This window comes from Clytia hemisphaerica, unplaced genomic scaffold, assembly GCF_902728285.1.
Source record: "Clytia hemisphaerica strain Z4C2 unplaced genomic scaffold, Clytia hemisphaerica genome assembly, whole genome shotgun sequence".
Classification (NCBI taxonomy): Eukaryota; Metazoa; Cnidaria; class Hydrozoa; order Leptothecata; family Clytiidae; genus Clytia; species Clytia hemisphaerica.
This window is the reverse complement of record NW_027103910.1, coordinates 749,768-769,351: the sequence shown is the minus strand read 5'-3', so window position 1 is coordinate 769,351 and position 19,584 is coordinate 749,768. Positions and strand designations below refer to the sequence as shown.

Sequence of the window (19,584 nt, the reverse complement as noted above, 5' to 3'; positions counted from 1 at the left end):
ATTAACATGAATTCGTTAAAACTACATTATACCGAATTTGAAAAATTATTAGATGATTCTGACATTAAATTCGATTATATTGGAATTACTGAAACAGGGCTTAAAGTAATAAAAACACATGACTTAAAAGGTTATGAACAGGTTGAATGTCCGGCTGAATCATCAAAAGGTGGTGTCAAGCTTTATTTTTCTGATAACATCAAAAACTACACTGAAAGGGATGACCTGAAAATTTACAAAACAAGTAATACTTTAATGGACCTACCTATTTATAAAACGAATAATTAGAATTTAATGGAAGTAATGTATAATTTTAAATTTCGATTTATATATCTATTGGAACGGAGAAAGCAATTAAGAAACGCATCGATGTTTAATGGTGAAAGAAAAATCATGAAAATCTGTCGAGTATAAGTTGAAAAAATGAAGGAAAACCGTTTTACGCCGGTTTTCGGCTGTTCCGGCGATTTTTAAGGAGTTCCGGATTCAAAGGATGATTTTTTTGGAAATCAAACGATGCTAAGTTTTGGGCATCATCATAAAGAACATTTTTCTGTAAAGAAACAATTAAATAAGTTGAAAAAAATGTGACGGAAATGTGAAAAAACGACGATTTCCGGCACATTTCCGGTTCTACAGACCGGAAAAATTTTTTTTTTCGGCAAACGGTTTTCGACACCTTTTCGGCAGTACTAATGTGCATCTATGTGCAAAAAATCGCAAAGAACTAATGATAAAATCTCGAGAAAATCTCAAAAAACCGCTTTTTTCGGGACATTTCCGGTTCTACCGGCCGGAAAAATTTGTTTTTCGAAAATTGGGCTCTGTCACATTTTGGGCATTGCCATTTTACATCATTGTGCAAAAAATCATGAAAATCTGTCGAGTATAAGTTGAAAAAATGAAGGAAAACCGTTTTACGCCGGTTTTCGGCTGTTCCGGCGATTTTTAAGGAGTTCCGGATTCAAAGGATGATTTTTTTGGAAATCAAACGATGCTAAGTTTTGGGCATCATCATAAAGAACATTTTTCTGTAAAGAAACAATTAAATAAGTTGAAAAAAATGTGACGGAAATGTGAAAAAACGACGATTTCCGGCACATTTCCGGTTCTACAGACCGGAAAAATTTTTTTTTCGGCAAACGGTTTTCGACACCTTTTCGGCAGTACTAATGTGCATCTATGTGCAAAAAATCGCAAAGAACTAATGATAAAATCTCGAGAAAATCTCAAAAAACCGCTTTTTTCGGGACATTTCCGGTTCTACCGGCCGGAAAAATTTGTTTTTCGAAAATTGGGCTCTGTCACATTTTGGGCATTGCCATTTTACATCATTGTGCAAAAAATCATGAAAATCTGTCGAGTATAAGTTGAAAAAATGAAGGAAAACCGTTTTACGTATGGCGTACAACTTTAACCTTGATTCTAGTTAATTTGTATTTGGGAGGTTAATCTTGGTTTATGCCAGTCAAATGTTTTTTTTGTACCATCTAAACAGTGTTAAGAACACGTAAACTCGGTTTTAGTTGGGTTAATGTAAGTTTTACCTTAACAAGCCTCAGAAGGCTTGCGCATGCGTACTTCTGGAAGAAATCAAGTCAAATCCCGCGCGAAAATAAAATCATAAATCAATTCCATGTGATACGAAAGTAGGCATGCCACGAAAATAACCATCGACCGAATCGAACCAAACCCTGATCAAACATGACAGAAGTCACTATTCCTTCGTTCTCGTAAGTATATGTTTTGTTTTTCTCGTGTTAAGTTGAACGTTTGCTGGTCTCAACGTTATCTCTAGTTTGTTAGTTTACTGAATTGATAAAAGTAAAACTAATCAAGTTTGATTAGAAAATTTGTTTAATGAGTTCGAATAATTGAGTCTGGGTCTTTTTGGTAATATTTTTAAAACTATCTCCTCAATTTGCATCAATAGTTGCTTTCCAGGCACCATGGGCCCTTTTTGAAAGAAATAACTCAGAAAATTGTAAAATTTAACTTTGTGGGGGGGGATTCACAAATCTATTTTCCCTGGGGAGAGACAGCAGTAGAATTTTCCAGAGGTGTTAGGAAAAATTTTGTCAATACCCATATTGTACAGTTAAAAAATGGAATAGCATTGTTTTGTTTGAACTGACAGAAAAATAAAAAAATCCCAGAATGTTGTTGAATGGTGATGTTATACAATCGAAACTGTACCAAGTGATTCTATTTAGGGGGGGTTGTACTTTTACGGTGTGACGGGATTGACCCTTATTTTTTAGTACGATATTACAGGGTTTGATGAAAAAAGAAACAGAAAATTGATATTTTGAAATATTTCGAACCCCTACAAACCCCCCTTTTTATCTCCCTTTAAGTGTAATTCCTACAGCCCACTTTTGAAGGTAGGAAAAAGAAGATTGCATGGACAGAATCACTTTTTTTAGAATTATTATCACTTTTGTGTACTGTAGTTGGTAGGAACTAAATAATCATTTTTTTAACAAAAATTTTGTCAACTTCTCTCTTTCTTGTTTTCTCACAGTTTTGCTGTTTGAATTATAAAACTATTAAAGCAAAGGGATGTCACTGGGGAAACTTTGAACGCTCAAATTTCTTTTAAAAATTCTTATTATCCAATTTATACATATTAGTATAGGGAGGGAAGGGGTCTGATAATTTTAGAAAAATCGAGTACACGAAGCAAAGTCGATATGTCACCCTACGATTTTTTTGGAAAATTTCGTGCATATACAAAATATACAAATTTTTTACGCCACACGCCCAGATCTAGAGAAAGGATGCTACACTCCCTTTCGGGCGCTTCGCGCCCTCAAATTTTGAACATTTTTTCCTCCGCAGCGCTTTGAGTCTCTGACACGCAAGGTGCGCGTACGTGTAAAGACATGCGAAAGCCCTACTGTACATTCTCCCCTTGGTAGAGATTGACCGTGCCAATTTTGACCGGCTGAAAACGCCGTACGGCCTGGCAATCGGCGTTACGTAGGGGTCTGATTTTCTTTATTTTTGTTTGTATGCTGCACGTATTATACATAAGTACATACATACGTATGAGGTAGCATAGAATGCAGCTGAGCTTAGAGGGGCTAAATCATTAGGGGAGGGGCTGTTTTTTTACAAAAATACATTTGGGCTAGCTTGCTAAGTTATATACAATACAAAACCTTAATAAGTTAGAAAATTTTTAGATCATGTTAAAAATCTATGCAATAGGGAGGGTCTTGACCTCTCTAAAAATTGAGTAAAGCTTCTGGGGCTGGACTTCTCTGCATTCTATGCTGAGGACGTGGTCCCATATTACACCATCTAAATTTACTAATGGAGTTTTTTAGATCTTCTGCCTTAAACCCTTTTTGGTTAAAATTGCTTCTGTTTTTAATGATAATCCATATTATTTCTACAGGGAGGATGAAGAAAATGGAATCATATTACCTCAAAATTTTAACTCCAATCTTGATGTATCAATTAAAACCCTCAGAACATTCAAAAGAAAAGCAGGTACTTGTTTTCTGTAAATTTAGATCAGTTCGTTGTATCTCTCTTCAGGTTAGCAGGAGTATAACAATTGAAAATTGGTAACATTTACAATTGGTTGGGACTCAGGGGGTACATGTTTTTTTTATAGGCATAGAAAAATCCAACTGACTATATCTAAGTATATTTGTCATCTCTTCTTTTGAATTGTAAGAAACTATAGGAAGCACTTCCAAAAATTAACAAAATTGTTTTCATTTTTTAGATGGTAAACAGAAAAGAAAAGCTAAAAAGAAACGTGGACCAAAGGCTTCAACTGTTTCCCTAAAGATATATCATCTCCCTCCTGGATCTGAAAAACCCAAATTCACCAAATTCTTAGACCCAGTGGTGGTTCGTCATTTCAATAACAAATATGGTAACTGAATTTTTTTCTCTTTTTTTATGTACTTTTATTTTCTGTAATTTACAGTGATACACAATTTTTTACTCTATTCTGCTCTATTGATACTTAATTTTCCCCACCTTCTACTTTCCTTTGATTGTAAGAAATGACTTTTGTAGCAAATTTTCCTTAAATTTTTACATTGATTTTGAGAATATGAAGTATTTTTTGTGGAATTAAGATTTTCAGAATAAATAGTCCATTAAGGAGAAGGCAAAGAAACTTTCCTTTTTCTGGAGATTTTGTACATAGATAAAAACTTTTCTGGGGGACTAACCCGGAGGGGAATATCTTAAATGATTACAATTATGTAATCCCATTTGTGATCATGATGCATTTAAATTGAGAATCAGAATTTTATATTGTCATTTTTTTACCTATCACTTATCAGTTGTGTTACCTTAACTTAACCTTGTGTTAACTCTTCTTTCTTCCAGGATACGCACATCCATGTTATGATACTGAAAATCAAAAAATCAAACCCACATCAGTACCAATATCTTGCAATTTACGTGAAACAGTTTTGTCAATGTTCCCAAAGTTGAACCCAGATTTTCACTTTTACAGAGTAAACTCTGCGGGAAAATATGTTCCATTTACCCCCATAACACCCGGGGACATAAAGAGTCTTAAATATCAAGGAACAATCGTTGTTTGCAATGAAGTCCCTGACAATCTTTTTGTATCAGAAGCTTCATCATCATCTACACTTCCTGGTGGCTCTCAATCAGACATTCCAGTTGAGAATCTCAGACCATTTGTAACCGAGAGACAACAACCTTCAGTATCAGCCTCAGTCCGCCAATCAACCGCACCAGCTTCAAACCTGAGACAACAACCTTCAGTATCAGCCCCAGCCCGTCAATCAACCGTACCAGCTGCAAACATGAGACAAGAACCTTCAGTATCAGCCCCAGCCCACCAATCAACTGCACCAGCAGCATACCTGAGACAACAACCTTCAGTATCAGCCCCAGTCCGCCAATCAACCGCACCAACTGTAAACCTGAGCCAACAACCTTCAGTATCAGCCCCATTTTCCCAAACAACCGTACCAGCAGCAAACCTGAGTCAACAACCTTCAGTATCAGCCCCAGCCCGCGAATCAACCATACCAGCTGCAAACCTGAGTCAACAACCTTCAGTATCAGCCCCAGCCCGTGAATCAACCGCACCAGCAGCATACCTGAGACAACAACCTTCAGTATCAGCCCCAGTCCGCCAATCAACCGCACCAACTGTAAACCTGAGCCAACAACCTTCAGTATCAGCCCCATTTTCCCAAACAACCGCACCAGCAGCAAATCTGAGTCAACAACCTTCAGTATCAGCCCCAGCCCGTGAATCAACCGCACCAGCTGCAAACCTGAGACAACAACCTTCAGTATCAGTTCCAGTTCGCCAATCAACCGCATCAGCTGCAAACCTGAGACAACATCCTTCAGTATCAACTCCAGCCCCCCAAATAAATTTACCAGGCCCGATTGGACAAATAAAACTCTACCGTAAAGACATTAAATTGAATATTCACTTTGGTGAAGTTGTCCATGAAGTGACATGTAAAAACGATGATAATCCTATTGTCCTGTACCTGAAATTAGAGATTAAACTTCCCTTTTTAACTGGCAGAGAATATTCTGTGGAAACATTAGGTGGTAGGTGGATGAGACGGGAATCTCCATTGAAAGTGAGACATTATTGTGAAGATGGAACCAGTTTTAAAATCGTATCAGAAGACCTACATATTGCCAATCTCTCTAGGCCAATACCGTCATCGCTAGAACAGCTGGAAAACAATAGGGTCATTACCTTATCTGGTTTTGTTGACCGTATTCAGTTAATTTTGAGAAGAAAACACTTATTGTTTGATGCGCTCGAACAGTTTGACTTTTCAAACAAGAATATTTTTGTTAAATATGCAGGAGAGGAAGGCGTCGATAACGAGGGGATCACTCGTAGTTTTTTCTCTGATTTTTGGGAGGTTTTCCTTAAACAAGTGGGACAAGGTTACGAAGTTCAGAAGTATTTTGCTTCTTCCTTTGACAAAAACCTTCCATCAAAATTATTGAATAATGTTGGTAGAATCCTCATCAGTGGCTACGTATTAACTGGTTATCTTCCACCCTACTTTAATCGAGCCTTGATGTTCTATTTGTTGTCAGGTGACATGCCTAGCGATGATTACATCACAAAATCTTGGATGGAATCCCTTGATGAATATGACCTCAACTTCCTGACTTCTCTCAATGCAGTGACAGAGCTTGATCCAAAAGCTAGAAGTGATTTGGTTGATTTTTTCACCAGGTTCTCCCCAGATCTCCACACAACGCCATCAAAAAAGAATTTTGGTCCATCCCTTATCGAATTAGCGAAATTTTTAGTCTTTCAAAGATCATGGAAGATGATTCAGGAGATTGCTGAGGGTATTGATTGGTCACCCTTCAGAGGAGTGGACACAATCTTTTTTGAAGAGTACCTAGCATCGTGGAAGCCTGATGGAAAAGCCATTGTAGCTAAAATTACCGTTGATCATTCAACAATCGATTTCTATCGTGAAATGGAAGTCCAAGTTGTTCCCTATCTAGTTCATTTTTTGGAAAATCTTGACGCAAAACAAGCATCCACATTCATGAGATTTGTTTCTGGGTGTGAAATGATTAGGAATGTGCGTGTGATTATTAATGGAGAAGTGGATGAAGAATACTTAGTACCAATTGGTCACACTTGTGGAGTTAGCATAGAAATTTCCCGCCACTATGCGGATGAAGAACAATTGCACAGAATTCTTCATAATATTCTTGAGAATCCCCCACTGTGGAAACGTTTTCAGATAAAATAGATTTTATTTCTATTTTTTAGTTTCTTTCATTTTACTGCAAAAAAGAAAATAACTTTGTGACTTAGTTGTCAGCTAGTATTTTGTTTACCATTCTAAATATACCAGCCCGGCACGTTAAATAAGCTTTTGAAAATTTCTCTGAAATGAATAAATTTACGTACATTTGTTTATAATAGAAGAGAGGTTTTTTATCTAGCCTGTATTTAGTACCTACAAGACTTTTTACAATTTTTAATCAATTCCTCTGATAGGTTCTCAGGTGGTTGCCTTGTTTTTATAACTTTTTTTTGTTTTTTTAACATTTTTATTTATCTTATAAACTTTTTAGCAAAAGTGCATTTTATATTCTTTTAACCTGTATATACCTTATCGTTAAAGCTAGTTAATATACCTTATCGTTATAGCTAGTTAGCTACATAGCTACCTTCAAAACTTGATTGGAGTGTTAAAGCTGGTGCCTAATTTGTTTTTCTTGAAAAGTGTTTTGATTTTAAATCTTTTGACGCACCTCTTTTGATATGAGAAAGTCATGATTTCGTTTAAGGCTTTCTGAAAAGAAGCAAATCAAATAGCTTTTTTAACTTTTTTTCATTGGTTTCTGTTATAGCCTTCTTTTCATAAGTTTATATTTAGTTAGTTATATATTACGTATGTTGGAATGAGCGAAGCACCACTAAAAGCCCCTAAACTAGAGGAAGTATGTTTCTTACTGGTTTCAGCAAGTCTGGTTGATTTTTGGGCTTAGTGAGTTAAGTTGACTCAATTTCGTTGTCTACATTACAATCCTTTTAGATGCAACAGTCGAACATTTTTAACAATAAAAGTCTCATGGATTATGTTTTTTTGTTAAAAGCTGATTCCCACACAGTACTGCATGTTATTAGTGTACATATTTTCTTACTATTCTTGAGTTGCAACATATCACCTCAGTTTCACAAAAAAGTGATAACATTTTCGCATTTTAGTTTTCATACCGATTTTTAAGTGATCAAGATTCATTGACTTGAGTCTGTATTTTGTTGTATGTTTTATATTGTTATAGTTTATTTTACCAAGTTCTTACCTGTTTTTAAACCTGTAAATATATATTATAAGATATCTTTTTATCCTGTATATACTAACATACTAAGTCTATAGGCTACAGAAGTTTTATTTACAAAAGAGAAAAACCTACATTACATTTATTTTTCTTATCTTACAACATTTTTTTCTTTGTTCATTTACTTTGTTATTCTGTTGAAATTTGATACATTTTATGTTTTTAGCATATTATCATTTACTGATAAAAGAGTTATGAAAAGTATTCTTTAAATGCTTCACATTTAATATAAGCCCCTATATCACAAGAACTTTTAAATTGATTTAGCCACGGTTCTTTTTATTTTCAAGCTTTTTGAGCTTTAAAAGGCTAATCATATGAAAAATTAAAATTAAAAATTTTTCAAATTGTTCCACTAACTAATATCTTTCCAATTTTGCTTATAGAAACCTTCCATGGTCCTAAGTAATACCCCAAAGTATTTTTTCAAAATAAAATTTTGAAGAGGAGATACGGCCTTCTCAAATTTTGAGCAAAAATTGAAAACTTTAAATTACAATATATTGTCTGTCTTTCGAAATAAATTGTCCTAAAATATTTTGGGGTTTTACTTAGGACCATGGAAGGACTCTACATGCAAAATTTCATTTTTTATCTGATATCCCTTTAAATTGTTCACACCAAATCCTTATTTCGGGATAAGTTTGGAAACAATATTTTGATTTATCAAATTTATCCAATTTTGATATATACTCAATAATTTGATTTTTATCAGCTATAAAAGTAGGATATCATAGCCTTGCCAAGTGCTGCTCTTCTAGTTTTACTTCGATTTTGCTTTTTCATTGAAACTTATGAAATCTGGTTTGTTACTCTACCGATCCCACCAGCTCTGTTTGTACAAAACAACAGCAAAAAAGGCATTATCTGGATTAGCTTTATTTTTTCGGTATTTTTAAATCAAAATTTCAGGATAATAAATAAAATGGATAGGCTGATAAAATAAAAATAGTCGGTGGAAGGATGGAATGTTTCGTAACCAGCTAAAGTTGCACGCCTTTATTTTTATAAGCAACCCTATTTTTCAACTCAGACAAACTGAGGCTACTAAGGATTCTTATTTTCAAATTCTGGGTTATCCTTAGTGCTCAATTGGTGGGGTCATTTTAACTTTTTTCGACTTTTTCATCCCCAAAATCACTTTATAATGACCGAGAAGATCCCACTTGATGACTTTTTCCCCAAAAGTGTCAAATACCTCCATCCCCCATTTTTTATGGTTTTCCTTCCGATTACTTTTAGACGAAAGTCTACTTTTGGCTGAACTTTGCTTTTTGATGATTTTGATTACGCTGAGTTCAGTAAAGTAGACTAGAAGAAATTGATACTTTCGATTTCTATCAAAAAGAATATGGTGAGTACACCGACATTAGTCTAATCTCCATTTATCTGATATTCTGATGGTGTATTGGCGGCCACCCACGCTAAAGCTCTGAAGGAGCGGGCCAATATCACCATCGGAGACCTGTAGTAGTCATCGTTTGATGTACCGCATCGCAGTCGTGTCTAGCTGTCCTTACACTTTTGCTTGACTATCGATTGCACCCGACTGAATTTAGCATGAAAATCTCTGCTGCCTGAGAAACCTTACAAGAAAAATGAAAAATGGTAACCCAAAGGTTCCAGATGTTAAAATTTTCCCGACCTTCAGAGCTTTAGCCTTTAGCGTGTCGGAAGAAAATTTCTACATCGAGTACCAGATAAAATCTCCATCGCCACCGGGCCACTTAATCGCGTCATCTAGTCTATCAATAATTAAGTGGTTTTCTATTACTTAATCCCGGGGGGGGGGTAATAGGGTTGCGAGCTGACGGGGGGTGCCGCCCGACTTTCGAACTTTGGACCCTTACCGGGACTAAAAAGGAGAAAACAAAGGAAAATTTTGGGAATTTTGCGACCCTTGGCGGGACAAATTTGACCAATTTTGACCAAATTTTGATCTTTCAGGTGGTAAAAAGTTGAAATTTTCCTATTTTTCCGACCCTTAGCGGGACTGAAATTAGATTTTCTTATTTTTCGACCCTTAGCGGGACTTTGGAAGTCCAAAAAAGGTACCCTCAAGGGCGGCACATACCGCACCCTCCATTTGCCTAATTACCCCCCCCCCCGGGCGCTTAATTAAGCTGCATGAAACTTTGACCTCGATTTTTACAAAAACGAAAGCTAATCGGCCTAAGTTTTTAATAGAAATTGAATAACTACACATAACCTCGATGTTATGGTTCAAAAATCTTAAACCAACAAGCCCGGAATAATGTGCAGTTGACTCGCTCTAATTCGAATCTCTACTATTCGAACAAAATAAAAGTAACAAGTAAGCATATCGCTTGCCTAAGTTTTTCTCGCGTCTAGTTCTCACAAATAAAAGCAATGTTTAGCGTTCTCTGAGGGATTTTGTGCAACGATTTTTTTTTTCGCCTATTCGGAAAGCGAAGCAAATACATAGCACTACAACTGTGTGTTTACTAGTTTGTTATGCGTGAGCGAGGCGCGTTTCTCAAAAGGAAAATTAAATACATCATCGATCAGATCTATATCTCCAGATACTTCTTGATAAAGTCCTTTCCCACAATGCATTTGTACCGAAGTATTTTTTTTGAAGCATTTGAAGCGTAGTGAAAGTTAGCCAATTTCCGAAAATTACTGTTTTCTTTACTTGAACCATATATTCCATTATAAAAAGGTTATCATTTTTTGTTGAGCTATATGCTGATGAAGTCACCAAAGATGACGAAAATTTCAACTTAAGTGAAGAATATTTTTGTTAATTATGTATATTTACGATTTTTTGGGGATTTTTGATTTTTTAATTTTTTAATTATTCCGAAACAGAGGGAAATTTAGATAAATATTCACGAAAATCAAGCAACCTCGATCCCATGACCATTAGCTTTTTTATATCGATTAACGCTAATGGTTTCTCGCACCCATCAGATTAACTCATATGATCTGGCCTACGTCATGTGCCGCGCTTAAGGGTGGGTTTTTTCTGCATCCCAAAATGCACTGTAAGGGTGTGTTTCTGTGAGATTGCACTGCAAGGGTAGAATTTTAAAACAAATTCAAAATAATTGTTAAAAAGAAAGGTTTTTACTTCTCGTTTGTTTGAAAAAGTTTCTATTGTCTGATTATTACAGCTGACAAGAATAATTTTCTTAGTTTTTCGTTTTTCTTTGAAACAGAAAATTTCCCAAGCTTCTCGTCACGCAGAATTACAGCTGAGAAATATAGTACCCTGAGTATCAGAGGTCAAGTTTTCAAAGAGAAAATATTAACTCGAATTTATTCGCGCTGTGATACTCACGGTAGAAATATAGTGTACTAGCCGGTACCCGGCGTCGCACGCCGGTTAAGCTGTAGCTGAACGCACTAAAAGTCCTTTGGATGTTGAAACTGGCTTAAAAAAGCTATCAAATAAAAAAAAGAAATCTCTACAGTATAATTTCTTTTATAGGTCAAAAGTTATCAGAAAGAGTATCGTTTACTGTACCAGTGTCGTTTGAAACGACTCTGCAGGTAGTTATTTTTCTCGCTTCGCTCGCGTTAATATGCCGTCAACGATGTAAAAATAATAGATAACCAACTTGCCTTGATTCTCAAAAAACATCCGTGTTACGGTTGTAAAAATATTAATGGCATTTTGCATCATAAAAAGTGCAATTAAATAAAAACTTGCTTCATTTGCAACTTTCTATTGGACAGAATCGATCACGTGATGTATATTTTTCCAAAATTTGGGTTAAAAAAAGTGTATTTTCCTATAGGCAGCCTCACAGAAGGAATTTTTTAATTAGATATTATTGTTCTATAAACATTCATCTGTTTATTTTGTATCAGGCAACCTTCATGCACTTTTCTTTCGTGAGATATCGCACTTCAAATCACACATATATTTTTCAGATAACATCATTTTATGAGCGTTTATTTATCCAGATGAAGATTAAGTGGTATCAGGCCGATCCGTAGTCAATTTGTCTAAAGATTGGTACCTTTATCTTTTGAAAAAAATTCCAAAATTTGCAGTAAATAACAATTCAAATTTTCTATCAATTCAGTGGATGTCAAAAAGTGTGTCAAAATCTAGCTAAAAGCATAACACGCACTGCACACAGAGCTATTTAAAGGAGTGCTCATTTCAATAGGAAAACAATCAATGTTCTCTTGGGAGAAGTGCCTTCTAGAGGTAGTTGGTTATCTATTATTTTTACATCGTTGATGCCGTCCAGTTTAAATGACAATTTTTCAGGAAAAAGTGGGAAGGTCAGAAAGAACAGTGCGACTCTTTGTTTTTATCAGATCGAAAAAACAAAAAAAAGACAATTCTAAGTTGCTTTTTTAAACCCTTGGCATAACTTTTCGAATTTAAACATAAACATAAACACACTTTTTAACATAACGACGACTTGAATATTTTTATAAGAAGAAAGAAGTGAAATATTTTTTTCTTATGCTTTATATCGCCCTTTGAGTTTGAATGCTGTTGGGATGCTGTTGTTGTCCACAAACTTTTTGATTTTTATGTTTTGATTTACTTTTGAAATATTCTTTTCTATGAAATGAAATTGTTTTGTTTTGAAAAGAATTCGAATGTAATTAATAAATACGATCGTTAAATACATTCGAAAACATTTAAAACAAAAGAAGAGAGAAAAAGGCAAGTCTGGGCAAAAATTAAAATTACTAAATGTATATGGGCCTTAAATTTCAAAACAAAGGCTGAATAAATGTCTAAACCAAGCTATATCCGATATCGTTTGCAAATGGCGCGAATCCAATAGAACAAATTTGTGGAGCAAGGGACTAAAAGTCATAATTTTAAAACACAAACAAAGCGAAAACGAAAGTGGTGACACACAGACACACAAAGCACCGCTATTAATATATAGACTATAAGGGTTGGGTAAATCAAGAGAAAATGCACTGAATGCACTTTTCAGCCATATTGAACTACACTGTAAGGGTACGATTTTGAAAAGCAGATTTTGCGCGGCACATACTGTCGTTTCAAAACCGAGTGCACCCCCCCCCCCCCCGGGACCTAGTACCATACCCTGGGTGTGAACGTTTCGTATCTATCGTAAGAACAAAATGATACTTTTATTTCAGATCATAACTTCTATTTTGCGGTTTCGGCGCAGTGAAACTTCACACACAGTGCAATTTCCTACTTGGCTAGATTCTACAATCCTCCTTCATAATCATAGATAAAAAGATTACAGCTATCGCGGTAATCGTAGCAGTCATATTTAGGTCTGCTATCTTGCGCACTGTGTGAATAGAGATACAAAACCCTAGGTAAAAGCTATTTGAAGCCGGTTTTTGATGAAATGAGCAGAGAGAATTCAAAGTAGCCTTTAGCGCTAGCTAAATATTATATATTAATCATGCTTAGTGCGGCAGAGCAAGATGGGCTAATGGCGGCGCTAGATAATCACTTCACCCGAGAATTATTATCTACCTAGCGCTTCAAAGTGGCTTTGATTTCAACTTGTTATATAGAGATAACGGCATCACGGAGCCAGGAAGTAGAGTTTGGGGTTTTTAAATATCGCTATATGATGTAATATTAGGCCATGACCACCAAAACGTTTCACTTTTTTTCAAAATGTCTGTGACCAACTTTTTGATATGTTTCTTACTCAATTTGAGGGTCAGAATTCGAACGTTACCAAGCTTGAAAACCCGCAGTTTTTTGCGTTGCGTTTTTAGGCAAAATTGTCCTGTTGAAATTGTAATGTAAGCCCTGAAAATTCATAATTTTTTTTTTTTGGGGGGGGGGGTCTTCAAAATCAAAAAGGATAGAGCTCTTCAAGCTGAGCAAAAAATGTATTATATCAAAGTCTCAATTTTTCTAGATCAAAAGTTATGGGCGTTTTTGTGGTAAAAAAAAGGGCTATAATTTTGCATTAATTATGCAGATTACGCAAAAACTGCGGATTTTCAAGCTTGGTAAATAATCGAATTTGAATTTAGCACCCTCAAATTGAGTAAGAAACATATCAAAAAGTTGGTCACAGACATTTTGATTTTTTTCTTTATTTTTGAAACAATTAACAATCCACTGGGCACGGCCTATATCAATCAACGGAGTCAATGCATTTTCTGATTTTCCTTTTCAGTTTTGAGAAATTTTTCTGCAATGATTGCGACGATTCTCTGTTGGACTTACTTCTATATTATTACCTTAGAGGGAAGAATTTTTAGCGGAAGAAACTTTCGCGGTTTTGGGTGTAATCCGCGAAAGATGGAAAGATTCGTTTATGAAATATTTACTTCAAAAATTAACCTTTTTAGAGTTTTAAATAATAAACCTATATATTTACGAAAAAATTTGATCAACCCCGAAATAAAATGTCTTCCCTTTTAAAGGTAAGAAGGGAAATCCCGGTCAAAAATTTCTATTATACTGCGAAACCTTGCGCTGCCGTTCTGAATGCGTGTAGCCCACTTTTGGAAATAGAGACATACATACATACCTTCTAATTCTTGGTAAAAATAAAACGCGTCCCTTTTTAAAAAGTATTTTTGTTTCTGTATGTCTTACAGAGAATTCTTTTTACGAGTGATAGTAAGGGGCTGACTGACGGCCTAAGCTTGGACTCAATCTTTCAAACCCGCTAAGCCTAACCTCTTGCGACTGTCTGTATTTGGAGTAATCAGGATCTGCTTAACACATACCTGGTTGTGGAAAGGAAGTTTGGAAAAGTTTTATCGGGAAAAATTTTTTCTCATCTAATCAAATTTTAGTCACTCTTTTCCAACCAATTTTCACATTAGTCACTTTTCCCTAACTATTAACATATAAATTTTTAAATTTAGTCACTTTTCCCTGATCAAATACTTTGAATATAAAATGAAAACAATTTTTTAGATACCGAAATACCGAAAACCTGAGATTTATTCATGGCAAAAATCGATAAGAGGGACTAGAAATAGTTCTTAAGGAGTAACTTCGGAAAAGACTTGGTCGGGAAAATCTTTGCTCGGGTATAAAAAGGTAGGGAAAATTTTAACTCTTTAAAATTTAATTTTCTAAAATCATTTGTAAACAGAATTAGCAAGCCAATCAATTTTCGTGTTTGACACTGCTGATATGACCTGGCATATGGTTTCTTAACCCGTCAAATTGTCTTTAGATCAAATGGACAAAAAGATAAGAAAAGATGAACAGCATGAGCGTGGAACACGACTAAAAACATTAATTAACGCATTACTTTTAAGCATAGACAGAAGATATCTTTCGTTTTTATTTCTTTGAACTATTTATAAGAATATGCAAAAACTAACAATTGATCATAATAAATTTTGGTCTAGCCCCATCGTCTCTGTGGCCTTCAGAAGACGGGAAAGAAAATTTTTATTTAAAAAGCCTGATATGTAATTTGATTAACATTGTTAAATTCATATTAATTTTGAAAAACATTTTTGGAATTTTATAAAACTCCAAAAATGTCGCAAATCAATTTGTCAATTAGTCTAAGCGCTGGGAAACTTTCGTGTGCACATTTAGGTCCAGAAGGTTAACTTTTGATTATGAATAAATGGACCATAAAGATTAAAAAAAATTTACTTGCATTAGGGCGTTACAGTGAAATTTGTTGTTTGGGCAGTTCCACCTAAAGTGGAAAAGGTCAGACTTATAGACAAAAAGATTAAGTTAAAAAAAAGTTTTTCATGCTTGAAGGTGAAAAATAGCTAACTTTGTTCAATTTCGGGTAGCAAAATGCATATATTAGTAATTTTTGAGATTCCTTAACATTTTAAGGAATGCATCTGGATTCTTGGAATTTCCAGAAATGAAATGAAATTTAGCTTTGATTGGTAGCTTTGATATGACCACTTTTTGGTTTGCCTACACAATTTTTATTGGCCATTTTTGGAAGCCACCTCCGCAAATTAGTACAAATTAGAGCAAATCCCGAAAATTGAAAAAATGCAATAACGTTTCAAATATTTATGCTATGAACTTGGAATCTGCCATGTATAAAGCTTTGAGTTACGTTTCATTTGGATACTAGTACCCAGTCCCATTTTATGTCAATTTTAAAAAGGACGATAAGCCAAAAAAGTAGAGATTTAAAAGCTACTGTACCATTTTTTTTGAAACGATTGTCATTAACCTAAAAACCAAAAAATATGTAAAGATCTATCTATTGCCTTTCAGAAAATCAAATCAGAATCAAAAATAACCTTTTCTATAGCCTTCTCAATACCAATTTTTGTAAAATACCCATTTTCTAATTCTTACTAAGGACAGTAACTCTGGTTCAAATTTGATATTCAAAGAACATTCCAATCGAAAGTTATGCCAGTGGAGCTCAATTAGCTCCAACCTAGGTTTCTAAAGACACAAAAGGCCCATGGCTAGTAGGGTTAAAAAGTGCACACTAAAGTCCTCCCAGCCCCTGCAATGTAAAAAATTCAAAAACAATTGCATTTTCTCCCTTCCGTCTGTAGTTTTAATATAAAATCACTAATAAATTTATGCTATGATATTAGCAAAAACAAATCTCATTACATCACCGTAAATATCTAAACCGTTAGAGTCACTTTGACGCAAAACATCAATAGTCCGATCAAGCTGTTGCTTCTTTTCAATGGAAAGAGGTAGCTGAATACGAGGTAAAACCATACTAATTGTCTCTGGTTCAGGTATATTCTCTGCATTCCGGTACCTCGATATGATATCCTCATAATCCTCTGGGTTTCGGCGAAACAGATTTTCCATTGCAGTGTTATTTTGTTCACTGCACCGCATACTAGCATTAAACCAAAGTTGACAAGGTGTGCGATTTTTCTCGGTTCTTAATGGATGATTGTTGTATGCATTTTTCCAAAAATCAAGATCCCTTTGAATGCGTCTTCCATACGTATAATGCAAACATGATAAATGAATATCGTTGTCAATATCGAGTATATCATTTTCTTCCATCATTGTAAAGGTGTCATGATATTTTCCTATAACTTTAGAATATATATCACGCCAAAGACGCTCAATTCTAACGTTGTGTACTGATTTCCCTTTCATAAAACTGGAACGAGCTTCGCCATTCAGTTCATCCATCAATTTATTTATGTGTACAAATTCTCCTCCTTTGTCCGCTCGAACTCGGCTAGGAATGCCATGTTTATTTAAAGCTCCAACAAAATCACACAGCATTGAAGAGGCACGGTTGTCAGTATGAACTTGTAAAATGACAATTAGGCGGCTGAAACCATCCACACATCCATTTGTGACGAAATTCCATCTATAAATAAAGTATTTAAAATTTGTTTACTTTTTTGACGTGCCTAATACCTTAAGGAAACTAATTTTTGTGGGGACTGATTTTTGCGTTTATCAGTTTACGGGTGTTAAGCGTGAAAATTAGTTCAACAAAATGCAATTTTTTCTAGAAGTTACAAAAATCCCTAGGAAAATGAAAGAATTTTGCCAAAAACTGGGTGTCAAACACGAAAATTAGTTCCGCAAAATGGAAATTTTTGAGGCTTTTAAGGGCTAGAAAAGCCATGATATAAATACTATTTTCTATTTTGATTTTAAAAAAGAAATTTTAGTTAAGAATTTTTTGCAAGTAAATAAACTTTTGCGAATTGCCATAGTAAAATTTTTCAAAGACATACCGTGAGATAGGCTAACTTGCATCAGTGGAGGCAAACATGCATAGCCTCAAATGAATGACCTATCTGGTCATTAAAATAAAACTACGCAGCTCCGCCTGCAGCTTTACTCTACCATTTTTGTTTTGATTTAACTTTGTATTTTGAGGGCTATGCATGTTAGCCGAAGCCTCCACTGATGGAAGTTACCCGATCTCACGGTATCATATAAAAACTTTTGCAAATAAGGCTAAAATGGAAAAAGGAAAAAATCGTGAATGTTTCTGCTTGCGATAAAAAATAAAAACCCTATGATAAAAAAGTTACCCATTTTGATTGATAAAATGTATCTACCTACCTAATTAGTTTATGGTGGGTATCGATGTGCCATAACGAGTTTGGTGTTGGAACTTTGTAGACTCTTCGAGGAATGACCTGTGTCCAGCGCATCGTTGCACCAATAGGATCTACTTCAGCCAGAATTTTGGCAACACGATCTCTTTGTATTCTGAGCGGAGGATTTAAAACTTTAAGCATTGACTGTATTTGGCGAATTCCTGAATTGGGGTAGGTCTTGTTCAGGCCTTTAATTACTTCTTTCAATTCATCATCTGAAAGGTCAGAATATCGTGCTCGAACAGATTTGATTCCATTTGCTTTAATAAATCTGTGAATTGTATTAGGATGTATCTGGGCCCCAAGTAAGCCATCCTTAGCAATTGTTACAATCGAGCAACCCATGGAAAGGAGTTGTTCCAAATGATCTCCATCAATTTCATATCTTCTATTTCCAGGTCGGGAACTTCTTGTTTTTCGAAGTGGGTTAGCTTGTTCCTCGTGTTCTTGAACATCCCTCCTGACTTTCAGTCCATTTATTTTGTCTTGTGTTTCTTCATATTTGTCGCTTGCAATAATATCTTTAATTCTATCTAGGTGGGCTTCTGCTAAAGATAAGCGAGTATAAAACTGATCGTTGCGTTGGTCCTCATGGTATCTACTGAGCTGATTCAGATAATTATTAATTCCTCCAAGGACATGATTGGCATCTTCGACTATATCCTCTTCCATCCTCCATCACCTTGAATTTGCAAGTTTTTCCACATGAATTGCAGAATTTTGGATTCTTCTAGCTAGTTTTGTTTATTTTTATTTGAATTTTCATGTTGTAAGCCAATAGGAAGCTTTCTAATCCAATTCAACCAATAAGCTTTCAGTATTTATTTTTAATGTCCAAAACCTGCATTCAGCTATGTTAATTCAAGTTTATCGTGTGAGCTCTTTAACTTTGGTGTACTATTTCCACTTCAATGAGGGTAAAACCAATATTAAGCGACTTAAACTATATTAAGTATAATTGCGGTTGATATTGTATTCCATATTTACGCCGGTTTTCGGCTGTTCCGGTGATTTTTAAGGAGTTCCGGATTCAATGGATGATTTTTTTGGAAATCAAACGATGCTAAGTTTTGGGCATCATCATAAAGAACATTTTTCTGTAAAGAAACAATTAAATAAGTTGAAAAAAATGTGACGGAAATGTGAAAAAACGACGATTTCCGGCACATTTCCGGTTCTACAGGCCGGAAAAAAATTTTTTTCGGCAAACGGTTTTCGACACCTTTTCGGCAGTACTAATGTGATGTGCAAAAAATCGCAAAAAACTAATGATAAAATCTCGAGAAAATCTCAAAAAACCGCTTTTTTCGGGACATTTCCGGTTCTACCGGCCGGAAAAATTTTTTTTTCGAAAATCGGGCTCCGTCACATTCGAGGGTTTATAGTAATGCACCTTTGTGCAAAAAATCAGAAAAATTGAATGAGCCAATCTCGAGAAAAGTTGGTAACTAGCGAACGAACGAACGAACGAACTAACTAACGAACACGGGTTAATTTATAGGACCTCCACCCCACCGGGGTAGGTCCAAAAAGTCAGCTCGAATCAAAATTCATTGAAGTCACAAATTCAAGTAATAAAAAATATATAGTTGGCTGCATTTCTAAACATCCTAAAATGGACATCAATGAATTTACTCTTCTCTACTCTAAAATACTTGACAAAGTAAATTCTGAAAAAAAAAGAAATTTTCATTATGGGTGATTTTAACATTGATCTACTGAAAATTGAGA

At 35.0% G+C, this 19,584-nt stretch overlaps 1 protein-coding gene across 1 annotated transcript; it reads right to left on the bottom strand.

Annotated features, from left to right (window-relative positions):
- Positions 1–16,094: 16,094 nt before the first annotated feature.
- Positions 16,095–18,742, bottom strand: LOC136809209 (uncharacterized). The gene is made up of 2 exons (XM_067065725.1): positions 17,816–18,742; positions 16,095–17,105 (listed from the first exon to the last, which is right to left on the bottom strand). Exons 1-2 carry the CDS (start codon positions 18,523–18,525, stop codon positions 16,340–16,342), a joined length of 1,476 nt encoding a protein of 491 aa, XP_066921826.1. The 5' UTR covers positions 18,526–18,742; the 3' UTR covers positions 16,095–16,339.
- Between the last annotated feature and the right edge of the window lie 842 nt (positions 18,743–19,584).

What these genes read in the sequence shown, in the direction of transcription:
- LOC136809209 (XM_067065725.1), bottom strand. Translation starts at nt 18,525, where the DNA reads ATGGAAGAGGATATAGTCGAAGATGCCAATCATGTCCTTGGAGGAATT. An exon ending in ACCCACCATAAACTAATTAG is followed by an intron (nt 17,106 to 17,815) that starts GTAGGTAGATAC and finishes CTTTATTTATAG; the next exon opens with ATGGAATTTCGTCACAAATG.